The 13,196-nt window shown below is 42.4% G+C and overlaps 1 protein-coding gene across 5 annotated transcripts in view; it reads right to left on the bottom strand.

Moving 5' to 3' along the window:
• LOC131720837 (PAN2-PAN3 deadenylation complex catalytic subunit PAN2-like) overlaps positions 1-13,196 on the bottom strand; it is a 39,582-nt gene that overhangs the window by 7,659 nt on the left and 18,727 nt on the right. For all 5 annotated transcript variants that reach the window (XM_059013011.1, XM_059013012.1, XM_059013013.1 and 2 more), the window contains 8 exons: positions 12,348-12,454; positions 8,666-8,764; positions 7,694-7,767; positions 6,153-6,294; positions 5,620-5,757; positions 5,061-5,120; positions 1,482-1,572; positions 562-719 (listed from right to left, as the gene is read on the bottom strand). In XM_059013011.1, the coding sequence (XP_058868994.1) occupies positions 562-719; positions 1,482-1,572; positions 5,061-5,120; positions 5,620-5,757; positions 6,153-6,294; positions 7,694-7,767; positions 8,666-8,764; positions 12,348-12,454 (869 nt within the window). The remainder of the gene's footprint in view (positions 1-561; positions 720-1,481; positions 1,573-5,060; positions 5,121-5,619; positions 5,758-6,152; positions 6,295-7,693; positions 7,768-8,665; positions 8,765-12,347; positions 12,455-13,196) is intronic.

Raw genomic sequence — 13,196 nt, 5'->3', positions numbered from 1 at the left:
AGGGACCTGCAGCACTGCCCTCTATACATAAACCAGAGACCTGCAGCACTGCCCTCTATACATAAACCAGGGACCTGCAGCACTGCCCTCTATACATAAACCAGAGACCTGCAGCACTGCCCTCTATACATAAACCAGACACCTGCAGCACTGCCCTCTATACATAAACCAGAGACCTGCAGCACTGCCCTCTATACATAAACCAGACCTGCAGCACTGCCCTCTATACATAAACCAGACCTGCAGCACTGCCCTCCTTACATAAACCAAAAGGGACATTGGTTCCCGCTCCAATTATAATTTTTTTTAACTGTTTATTAAATGTTCTAAATTGTCATTAATATATTAATTGCAACTCAACTCCATCTGATACCACACGCGTCGCAATTAACTTTTTTTTTTTAATGCCTCTCTGTGCTGTACAATGCTTATCTATGCTTTTCCATGCTTTCACTGTGCTTTATTGCTGAGCTTTTACAATGGGAATGTTTGATCCTTGACTTATATCTCCTGTAAACCTCAACACGCTGTCATAGCATTGACACACTGTCCCCTCCCCACCTGATTCAGTGTCACAAACTCAGCATCCAGCCCCACAAGGTCCCCTGCCTGGGGCATCTCGCTCAGCATCAGAGGGATGAAGGTGGCGTGGCTCTTCCGCTGCTTCCTGGCTAGAGAGGCTTCAGCTAAGAGCACACTGGCTTCGATTGGGTTCTTTACTGGGAACAGGAAACAGCATGGTTACATCAACACTGCAAGCAGCATTTCTATCAGTCAACCTGATTATGCTGAAAAGATTATCAAATGAAATGTACAAGACAGGACACAAATTGATTAGAGCTGACAAAATATTTCCAGAAATGTTACCCATGCACTTCTATTAGCTACAGAGGTCTCGCATGTTATAGCAAACATGCGTTTTCATTTTAAAACAAACATCTGGTACTACACAAAGTTCTCGGTTTGCTTTCCTTGCCTTTCAGGAAGTCTCTGAAACACTGCATAAAATAAAATGCAGAACACATTTTAAAATGTGTCTCTTACAATTTGTTAAATATATACTTGCAAGTGATTGAGAAACCAAAATTGAACAATACACGTAATCATGAGTCTAGAGTTGAGAATTTCGAATGCAGATTTGAATGTTGTGATGCACAATCAGGCAGTAACAATCCTCTGTTGTCTCAGAGATTAACATAATCCATAAGACTCCCCTTCAAAAAAGACAGCGTTGGAGCCGATGGAAATTGAGGGAACTAAATGTATTGCGCCTATTACAGAAGGAGCCGATACAGTAAACCCTATCACTGCTTCAAGCAAAGCGCAACACACAGCTGGAGACACCAGAAGAGATACCGTTCTGGGATTAACTGACTACTAGGAACCAGACACTCATTGGCCTCGTTAGTAACTTTTCTAATATTTTTCCCACTGTCACAAACTCCCTCATGATTTCCAATATAAAAACACAGGTCTCTTACTTCGCAGGTCATATTTGGAGTGGCAGTTCCTCTTTGTGTAGTACAAAATAGCAGGGACCTTCCAGCTCAGGTCAAACTGTGCTGCTTCACACTGGAAGAGAAACAAAATGACAGTGCTGTTAGAACGCTTCCCTTTGGCATGCAGTGTCTTAGTGCTCCTGAACCCCTTGCAGTGTTTACCTGCTGAATCCAGTGTTGCCCGTATCACAGCGGTAGATTTTTAAACATATTGCCGACTTCTAAGATTTTTAAGCACACATCATGCTTCGTAACAACTGGACAATACGTTTCTCAACATTTACTCTAAAGGGTGGGTTTACACCAGGCAATATTGCTCCCGAGTCAGACCCTCTCTGAATTGCCTAGTGTAATATAGTGAGCAAGATCGCTTGCTTGCAATCGTGCCGAGAGTGTCGGAGAGGCTCTGACTCGGGAGCAGCATTGCTAGTGTAATATAGTGAGAGGGTCAGAGAGGGAGCAGTATTGCTAGTGTAATATAGTGAGAGAGTCAGAGAGGGAGCAGTATTGCTAGTGTAATATAGTGAGAGAGTCAGAGAGGGAGCAGTATTGCTAGTGTAATATAGTGAGAGAGTCAGAGAGGGAGCAGTATTGCTAGTGTAATATAGTGAGAGAGTCAGAGAGGGAGCAGTATTGCTAGTGTAATATAGTGAGAGAGTCAGAGAGGGAGCAGTATTGCTAGTGTAATATAGTGAGAGAGTCAGAGAGGGAGCAGTATTGCTAGTGTAATATAGTGAGAGAGTCAGAGAGGGAGCAGTATTGCTAGTGTAATATAGTGAGAGAGTCAGAGAGGGAGCAGTATTGCTAGTGTAATATAGTGAGAGAGTCAGAGAGGGAGCAGTATTGCTAGTGTAATATAGTGAGAGAGTCAGAGAGGGAGCAGTATTGCTAGTGTAATATAGTGAGAGTCAGAGAGGGAGCAGTATTGCTAGTGTAATATAGTGAGAGAGTCAGAGAGGGAGCAGTATTGCTAGTGTAATATAGTGAGAGAGTCAGAGAGGGAGCAGTATTGCTAGTGTAATATAGTGAGAGAGTCAGAGAGGGAGCAGTATTGCTAGTGTAATATAGTGAGAGAGTATATTGCCGGCAAATTTTCAGCCTGCGACATCATTTTCCTCATCATTCAAAGATGGCAGGGCCCAAGTATAAGCGGAGCATCGAAAGAGAGGCATCGATTGTTTGAAGTCTTTGGGACGGCAAACATTCAGAGTATATATATATCTATATATATATATATATAAACCTTAAGGATATGCTATATTCTCTACTTACCTTAAAATCCAAAACAGTCAGGATAAGCAACATATTTATTGTCTATTAGTGCTGGGATGAACACAGGATTTTCATGTTTGGATATTCGCTCATAATTTATATAATTGTTTGGATATTCGTTTGTTTTCAAAAAGTAATAAAAGCCATGACATTGCAGGCAGAGACAGCGCAGCAGCAATGGCAGGGGGGCGTGGCCCCGGTGTGTGTGTGTGTGTGTGTGTGTGTGTGTGCGTGTGTGCGTGTGTGTGTTTCACAGCAAGACGTTGCACTCAGGGTTGACAGCCCTGCTTAAAACTAGCGGAATTGGGCTTGCCCATGCAGGCAGTCATCATTTCTTTTGTCGCTTTTAGCACATATTTGGGGCTTTTTTTGTTCCTGGTCGCCTATGTCAAAAGTAGAAAACATAACCACGTTTGTGGTCAATGCATGCATAAAAACTGCAGGTTCCCGGACCCCTCCCCTGGTCTGCTTCTCACACCGCTGTCGTGCTAAATTCTGTCCATTGTTGAATTTTGCTCTACTTTGAGATATGTGCATGTGTCATTGTTTTGTTGAAGTTTGTCTGTGCGATTACTTAAGCTATTAAATGTATTCATCACCGTGGTTTACTGTGAACTTTCGGTATTACAAATTAAATGTTTATTTTGGACATCGTTATATATCTATGTTCGAATTACATGTACCTGTTGTCTCATGTGTGCAGTATTCTGCCTTTGCTTTATCCCAAATTGAAGCTGAACATTTATTTAAAATCAATGTGACATGAATTGTTTCAAAGTGCACCAAATCTTAATCCAACATGCAAAATCCCTAACTGAAGTTTTACTCAAAATCAACCAGTTTGATATGAAAGGTTGGTTGTTGTTTTTTCTTTAAATCAATGTTGCTTTGCCACATGGTTGCTGAACAAGCCAAAAAAAAAAAAGTGTCTGACACCCTATATTCTTATTTTCAAACAGTTTTTAGTTTCCAGCTGGTGAACCATGGATTACCCTGTCGACCTAATCCCTCCCTACCCGGGCGGCGCGTGGCCAATTGTGCAGGAACCCCCGGTCACGGTCGGCTGTGACATAGCCTGGATTCGAACCTGCGATCTCCAGGCCATAGGGCACATCCTGCACACGGAGCGCCTTTACTGGATGCGCCACTCGGGAGCCCTTTAAAAGGGGGTTTTTAATCTTGTTTTAAAAGCAGTGACACTTGGTGCTTCCCTTACAGAGCTAGGAAGATCATTTCAGAGTTTTGGGGCCCTATAACTGAATGCTCTACCACCTGTGGATTTTTTTTTCTTTTGTAATTTGTAGGACAATAAGCAACCTGGCATTCTGTGATCTGAGTGTGCGTCTATGAATACATGCTATTAAAAGATCATTTAAATACGATGCTGCCTTTAAATGTCTAAGCAGCGAGAACAGAGTACCTTGGCTGGCCCGACAGTTCTTTCTCAGGGTCCAAGGGAAGTCTAGAAAGGGGGCGGGACTCCGGTGCATTAACTCATCGACCCGGAAGGGAAACTATGTGGCAGTCGCAGATTGGAGGAGCGGCTGCACTCGTTTACCAAGGGGTCATGTGTGACGGAATGAAAGGGGACGGAGAGATGCAATCTGTTCCTTCACTTTGGTTAAGAAATAGAACCCGGAAGGACCTGTGGAAACTGTGATAAGGTTTGTTATAGCGAGGGTGTGCTGTACTATGCTGCTTCTGAGATCCCAGAATCATCACTTCTATTTTATCTGAATTTAGCATTAACAAAGTTTTCAAGCATGCATTTAAGTCAACAAGGTGCTCAAAATACCGTAAACAAATGCTTAAAATATCCGAGGCATCACCCTGTTTCAGGGATACATACAGCTGTGTATCTGTATCTAATGAGTTCTTGTAAACACTGCAGGGGGTTCTGGAGCACTAATATCATAAGAGAGATGCAGCATCTATAGCAAACTTCTGGATGTCCTTAAACTTAACAGCTGTACTTCTGCAGGAGAGAAGGCATTTCTTACATTTCAGAATATTTTTAGAAGGGCTTTCGACAGCTTTTTGAAGTCAAGAACGACTACATCTCTACACGGGAGCAGGTGTGTGGGCAGGGCCCTTTAGAATCTGCTGCAGCAAAGAAAATGTGTAGAATATTTATTGTTACCTGCTGCTCAAAATCGCATTGTTATTTCCAGTCATACTATGCATACAACCTGAAACACATTTAGAATATCATGAAATGAAGGGCTAATACGGCACTTAGTCCAGGCCTGTAATTCCGCCATGGTTTAGTGTTTCTGAGCTTCATCCTACCTTGTCGATGGGTTCGATGAGAAAGTCGTTGAATAGATACCATTGCTGGTGAGTCACTCCCTGAAACAGAGACACTTCCAGGTTAGAAGCTGCTGTACACAAACATATTCAGCTTGTTTGGGGATGTTGGGGTCCTTTAAAAGTACATTAGGTTTTCCTGATAGCTTGTTTTGATGTCAGCCATCAGCATAAGAAACCTTACAAGACGAGGTCATTCGGCCCATCAGAGCTCGTTCAGTTCCTGTCGCTGATTGACCTCAGAAGTTTGTCAATCCGGGTCTTAATGGATCCCAGTGATTCCATCTCAACAACATGGCTAGGTAACCCATTCCATACTCTCACCACTCTGTATGAAGTGTCTCTCTCCTTCTACGTCATTGCCAACTGTGTCGTGGTTTCTGTGCTGCACTAAAGTACTGGCTACCTTTCTCAACTCCTTTTAAGATTTTAAAGACTTAAATCAAGTGCCCCCTAATTGTTCTTTGTTCTAAACAGATTGGTCCTGCTCTTCACAGCTCGTTGCTTTAAGCCCTGGGATTGGTCTTCTTGCTCTTCTCACCTCTTTCCTCTGGTGGTAGGTCTCTCCCACTTTGATGTGTGCCACGAGGTTTCCACCAGTTCTAGGGTCTAGGACGTGAGGCACCGTGACCACGAGATCATACACCACAGCGCCCTGTGCTTCTTCAGAGGAGCTCAGCTGTGGAACACACACACACACACACACACACACACACGTACGTTACGTTTCCTACCCATGTATTAATGCATGGATGTTTTTTCAAAGTTTTGGCAGGGCAACTTCTTGAACCCAATAGAGTTCACACCGATTTAATTTTTCAAAAATGTGATTATATTTTTAAAAAACAGGACCAAAGAAATATTGAATGTTGTGCTACTTAAAAGCATGTAAATCAAGACGTCAGTTTGGGACCCCCCCAAAAGAAAACCAAACAAATCTAGCAGCCCATCATACCTTATACCTCGTCTGATGGGTTCAGTACAGTTATTTATGATGTCTTTTCTATTGCAGGGACCCAAACTGAAATAAATCTACACTTTCAAACTCAACAGTGACCCGCCCATCTCTCTCACCTCCTCCCCTTCGTTCCAGCTTGTCACCTCCAGCTCTTTATTCTTGTTCATGGTCATTTTCAGCGACAGTGGGATCCAAACATGCCTCAGCTCTTCTACAGAAGTGTAGAGGCTCAGCCCCTCCGCAGTGCACAGCTCCTCCCTGCAGGGGGCAGCGCACACACAGACAACAGCAGCCTCAGCAACAACAGTGTAAGCTTATACAATTTGTGTGAAATTTTAGAAGATAAACTATATCAGAAAAAATATTTTAGGGGCCGTCAAAAATAATTCTGGCACTGAACAGAGAAGTTTTTTTTTCAATTCAGAAATACTAAAAGAATTCAATGACAAAGGTTTTGACTAGAATTATTTTTTAAACATTTGTCACTGAATTCAATTTCTTTTTATTGTATTTCTAGATCCTTTACCATGCTTTTACATCGTCTAACTCAGCGGGTTTTTACCTAATTATTTTTTTTTTTTGTAAAACTGTACCACTGTCTGAGGTTTCAGCTCAAGTACCCCTTTACAATTTTCACCCTACTGAATGGTACCACAGTTAGGAAAAAAGGCACAATAATCTGATTAACAGATACATTATTTAAACATTGTAGCAGCACGTGGGGACGTGTAACCCCACTACTTACTCCAAGATGAAACTCTAACAACTAACAATGATAAACTTAAAGCCAACATAAAAACGATCCAAACGGACACGATGTAACTTTCTGTAGACTCTTGTGCTTTCTTCCTTTGTTCTTTTGCAAGTAAGAAATGTATACATTTATTTATCCGGATGTTATCACAAAATCATGCATGCGTACAGGTGGATGATCATTTCGAAACTATAGTCAGTCTATAACCTTTGAGCTGCTAATCAAAAATGAAATATTTATGCACTGTGGTTTAGAGAGAATATATAATACCGTTAAATAAATTCAAGATCATGATTTTCTTTTACTTTCATTTTTGCATTTCTGAGTGGTCCTGCGTACCCCCTATACCTTTAGAAGCGCCCCAGTACAAAACCCCTGGTCTAACTCGGCACTGCCAAAGCTGCAGAGGGGACAGGACTGCAGCTATCTTCACAAATATAAAAGGGAAAATCTCAAAGCAAAATGACAACTTAAGAGAAGTAGTTTTACTTGCCTAAAGTAAAGCGTTCACTGCAAGCATTTTCCTGTAATGTAATGTAACTCCTGCCCTACACAGGGATGCACAGTACGTAGCACTCAGCTGTAATGTAATGTAACTCCTGCCCTACACAGGGATGCACAGTACGTAGCACTCAGCTGTAATGTATGTAACTCCTGCCCTACACAGGGATGCACAGTACGTAGCACTCAGCTGTAATGTAACTCCTGTCCTACACAGGGATGCACAGTACGTAGCACTCAGCTGTAATGTAATGTAACTCCTGTCCTACACAGGGATGCACAGTACGTAGCACTCAGCTGTAATGTAATGTAACTCCTGTCCTACACAGGGATGCACAGTACGTACCACTCAGCTGTAATGTAATGTAACTCCTGTCCTACACAGGGATGCACAGTACGTACCACTCAGGGGGGTTGGGTTCTCTCGGTTTAGGCGGTTCCATCTCTTCCTTCTTTATGGCCTTTTTGAAGGCATACTGAAAAAAAGGAATATATGAGCTTGTTTTATTGTGTACTTCATAAACCCGTCATTATCTGCACTTACGTTTACTAAGCATATCAGTAGAATCTGCAGCTGTTCCCTATCCAACTTTTTCTTGTGGTTAAATATTAAAATGTAAAATGAAGTGTCTAATTTGAATATAATTACATATGACAGTGCATTATTATCTACTGGGTATTAAAACATGGACTTCATTGTAGAATAATGAAAGCACAGCTAATCCTGTGAAAGAAAAAGGTATCTAGTTTTCCTTTAACAAGGCTTTCTCTGGACACACTGAAGTTTTGGATTATGTGGCGGGCAGAGCCCTGCCTGTAAACAGTGTGGTGTTCATGTGTGTTTTGGTGGTGGTTGGCAGGGACGGGGTTAATCCCTAGCCCTGCCAAATACATGTGAGAATGTGGCTGTTCCCAAATAAGATCATTTGGGTGTTAACTGGGAACAACCACAGAGAATAAAAGGAGAGCCTGAAGCTCCATTAAGGAGAGGACTGCCAGGGAGCTGGTACTGTGTGTTCAGCCAAGGCGTGCTGTGTATCAAGAAAATAAGGTATTGTGTGTTTAGACCTGAAGTAAATGTGTGTGACCGGTAAACAGCTTAGCTGTCCGATGTTGTTCAAAGTAAGAGTTTTTAATAAATAAAACTAGAAATGAGAAGATTCCCAGGGGAATGTGATCTTTGATCGAATGTGTTTAACAACGACTGGTACTGTATGTGCAGAGGTTGAAACAATGTGACAGAATACAGTGAACTATAAATAAATACAGTGAGTATCAACTATAAAGCGTGTGGTTTGTATCGCTGACATGGTTGCAAGCTCCCTTCAAAGGGATGCTTCATGAAAATGAATTTTAAACCAGGTCAGGTTTTACCTGGGCTTGGGCCTCCCAGAACTCCGCCTCCTTTGTGCTGTTCACCTCACAGTTAATGACCAGAACGTCAGGCAGGCAGCGGATGTTGCGGGTTTGGACCTGAGCACAGACAGCACAATGATTACACACACACGCGACTCAAACAGAAAACTAGAGATTCATGATTACAACACTGTCCTGAATACCACAAAGAGGTCCCGGACTGGTAGGGCTAGAATTAAATCAGGTAACAAAACTAAACACTGAGGGGTAGGCTTGAGAACCATCACTTAGCACCACTGAGGTTGCCCGGTTGCTCTGCTTTGGTCTAGAAATGTTGATTTAGGGACGTACAAGACACAGTCACCACCGCTTACGATGGACGGTATAAACTCCCACACAATAACCTGACATTAAAAATGTCCCCCAATCACCAGTACAGCAATCAAAACAAACAGGAGTGTATGCAGTTAAAAATCTTTAAGACACGCATTACACCAATAAAAAAAGATGTATTAAAACCTATGAGTGTAATAAGTAAGAGCAAAAAAGTACCGCAAGTGCAGAAATGAACAGTACAGGTAGGGCTACATGACTGCAAATTGTTTCCAGTGAAGAACTCTGGGATAAGCATCTGGACGATCATTTTTTTGAAAGTATAGACGGCAAACTTTCAGCGTTTTCTAACAAAATCCCCAAATTGTCTCTCTATCCAGATGCTGCTCCATATTAGCAGTGTTACAAGCGCAGCACGCATGCTTGTGTCATCGATGTCTGTTTCAGGCAGAGCATCCTGGTCGCACAGGTGACACAGCTGAGAATTCCCCTTTGGTGTTGTCCGAGTTTCAGTTTCGGTTGTATTTTCGTCAGCACTCTTCTCCTCAACTACAGAAAACCCAGATTTTTTTAAGCAATGTTGCATTGTTTGCTGAGTTCCAAGCATGCTTTAGCAAGCACACAGTATAAAAAAGGCCAACAAGATGCTCGGATATATTGTGAGAAGTGATGAATTTAAATCAAGGGAAGTAATGTTAATACTTTAGAATGCATTAGTAAAACCTCACCTAGAATACTGTGTTCAGTTCTGGTCACCTCGTTACAAAAAGGATATTGCTGCTCTAGAAAGAGTGCAAAGAAGAGCAACCAGAATTATCCTGGGTTTAAAAGGCATGTCGTATGCAGACAGGTTAAAAAATTGAATCTATTCAGTCCTGAACAAAGAAGACTACGCGGCGATCTGATTCAAGCATTCAAAATCCTAAAAGGTATAGACAATGTCGACCCAGGGGACTTCTTTGACCTGAAAAAAGAAACAAGGACCAGGGGTCACAAATGGAGATTAGATAAAGAGGCATTCAGAACAGAAAATAGGAGGCACTTTTTTACACAGATAATTGTGAGGGTCTGGAACCAACTCCCCAGTAATGTTGTTGAAGCTGACACCCTGGGATCCTTTAAGAAGCTGCTTGATGAGATTCTGGGATCAATAAGCTACTAACAACACACGAGCAAGATGGGCTGAATGGCCTCCTCTCGTTTGTAAACTTTCTTACATTGTTTATAGGTAACTGTAGCAGCATTACAGCAGAAAACCAATGAATGCTTGATATTTCGACCTCATTCTAACTACTGTATGCTGGGAAACGTCACAACAGGCCTGAAGAGCAAAGGCAACACAGGGTGAAACGTAAGTACGCTAATAACTATACTGCACGTAATTTCTGTAGTACGCTCGCCCCCTATTTTATTTTCCATGACATTCCTTGACCACAACTAGAATTCATCAAAATTCATACTTTCAAGGTCTGGAAAACATATTTTATTTTCCCCTGACTTTCCAGAAATTCCATCACCCGTACGAATCCTGCTTACCACCCCCAAGGAAACGGGCAGGTTGAAAGGTTCAATAGAACCCTGTTGGCAATGATGAGAACCTTAACAGAAGAACAGAAAACAGACAGAGTTCTCTGGCCAAAGTAGTGCATGCGTACAATTTTACTAAGCATGAAGACACAGGATTCTCCCCATTCTACTTGCTGTTTGGATGTTCCCCAAGTCTCCAAGTGGATCGCTTGTTTAACTGAAACCAAATAATGAAGAGGAAACTCATGAAGACTATGTACAGAAGTGAACAGATTGCAGCGATGAAGGAAGCAGCCAGTTACAAAAGCATTATAAAATCAGAAAGTGTATGGAGCAGATCTACAACCAGGAGGTTGCATGCTCCGAAGAAATCTGAACTAAAGGGGAAGGCCAGGAAAACTCTGCTCTTATTGGGAAGACAAGGTGTATGTCGTTGATGGAAGGAAGAGCGACGGTAGCCAGGTCTTCGAGGTGAGGCCTGAGGATGGAAAAGGTAGAAAAAGAATGATCCATCGCAACCTGCTCCCACCACACAATCCACTGCCCTTGAACCGCAACATCTCAAAAAGCTTGGCAAATGTCCGCGATTTTCTATGAGCACTAGATGCGGAAGCAGCTATCTTGTTTGTTTGTGTCCGTGTTATGTCTATGGTGAAGGGACTATGCATATTGCTCAGTTCCGCCTCCATTTATTTTTCCCGGCTTCTCTCGGCCATTGAAAGCTTTTCTCTGCTTCCCCCCCCCCCGAGAAAAAATCAAGAGGGACCTGTGATTGACATCATTTTGAAAAAAAGGGTTAAGTGACTCTGTGAAATATTTCATTTAAAGCAATAGAAACAAAACATGAGGGCTTTACCAGAAAACTGATCTTCGCTTCAGGGACCATGTAAAAGAATAAAAGTACCTGTAACTTTTTCATTTTTATTTAGGAATTGAGTGCACATTCGTGTATTTGTGTACATTTACGCAATAGTGCCCATCGATGATGGCTCTACCGTGTGATAGTTGACCGCGACGGGAGTTATGCGTCCAGAGCCAAAGGCTATAAGAAAATTATTTTTTACCATTGTTTTCTTTAAAAAAAACACCTTAACCTAGAGCTAGAGTTACCTTGAACTCATACTAATTCGTCGGGTACCTTTCTGCTGAGTAAAGACGTTATAAGAAAATAGTCCCAAACATATTTTACATATTTTATTTTTATTTAATGTGTTAGGGTTTTAAAGCCCTATTTATAATCTGGACATTGCCTGAGAAATGAACACAGCAAGCAGTCTGAGTGTACTTGTGAGCTGACAGGGAATGGATTGGCTGGTACGGGAGTGACAGGAACAGGATTCACTGCTTGATTGGTTGGTTTTGAGTCTTGTTTGTGCTTACCTATTTTTCAGGTTAAAGGAAATCGGCGATCTACTTTGCAAACGTATCCTTCCCCGCCCCCCGCCTGATATTTTCAGTTCATTTGATCTGCTGTATTGCAGTGTCAGTGACGTGGCTGTACTCACCGTGGGCTGGTATTTTCAGTTCATTTGATCTGCTGTATTGCAGTGTCAGTGACGTGGCTGTACTCACCGTGGGCTGGTATTTTCAGTTCATTTGATCTGCTGTATTGCAGTGTCAGTGACGTGTCTGTACTCACCGTGGGCTGGTATTTTCAGTTCATTTGATCTGCTGTATTGCAGTGTCAGTGACGTGGCTGTACTCACCGTGGGCTGGTATTTTCAGTTCATTTGATCTGCTGTATTGCAGTGTCAGTGACGTGGCTGTACTCACCGTGGGCTGGTATTTTCAGTTCATTTGATCTGCTGTATTGCAGTGTTAGTGACGTGTCTGTACTCACCGTGGGCTGGTATTTTTCACAGTTTTCACACCACGCCTGTGTGTTCTGCTCCAGGCAAATACTTCTCTTTAGGATTTCAGAAAAATCATACTCCTTTATAATTTTGTCTAAAAATAAAATAGAGAGATAAAAAGTCAGGTTGCAAATCCCAGCAGCCCAGCACCCTTGTGAACTGCGTGTGCAATGTGTACGTTTTGGGCATGTCTGAACTGCACTGTGCAATGTGTATGTATTGGGCATGTCTGAACTGCGTGTGCAATGTGTACGTATTGGGCATGTCTAAACTGCACTGTGCAATGTGTACGTATTGGGCATGTCTGAACTGCACTGAGCAATGTGTATGTATTGGGCATGTCTGAACTGCACTGTGCAATGTGTACGTATTGGGCATGTCTGAACTGCGTGTGCAATGTGTACGTATTGGGCATGTCTGAACTGCGCGTGCAATGTGTACGTATTGGGCATGTCTGAACTGCACTGAGCAATGTGTATGTATTGGGCATGTCTGAACTGCGCGTGCAATGTGTACGTATTGGGCATGTCTGAACTGCGTGTGCAATGTGTACGTATTGGGCATGTCTGAACTGCGTGTGCAATGTGTACGTATTGGGCATGTCTGAACTGCACTGTGCAATGTGTACGTGTTGGGCATGTCTGAACTGCACTGTGCAATGTGTACGTATTGGGCATGTCTGAACTGCGTGTGCAATGTGTACGTATTGGGCATGTCTGAACTGCACTGTGCAATGTGTACATATTGGGCATGTCTGAACTGCGTGTGCAATGTGTATGTATTGGGCATGTCTGAACTGCGTGTGCAATGTGTACGTATTGGGCATGTTTAGTATG

The sequence above is a fragment of the Acipenser ruthenus genome, chromosome 45 (assembly GCF_902713425.1).
Source record: "Acipenser ruthenus chromosome 45, fAciRut3.2 maternal haplotype, whole genome shotgun sequence".
NCBI classification, from domain to species: domain Eukaryota; kingdom Metazoa; phylum Chordata; class Actinopteri; order Acipenseriformes; family Acipenseridae; genus Acipenser; species Acipenser ruthenus.
Note: the sequence above shows the minus strand (reverse complement) of the source record. Positions and strands in the feature narration are given on the sequence as shown.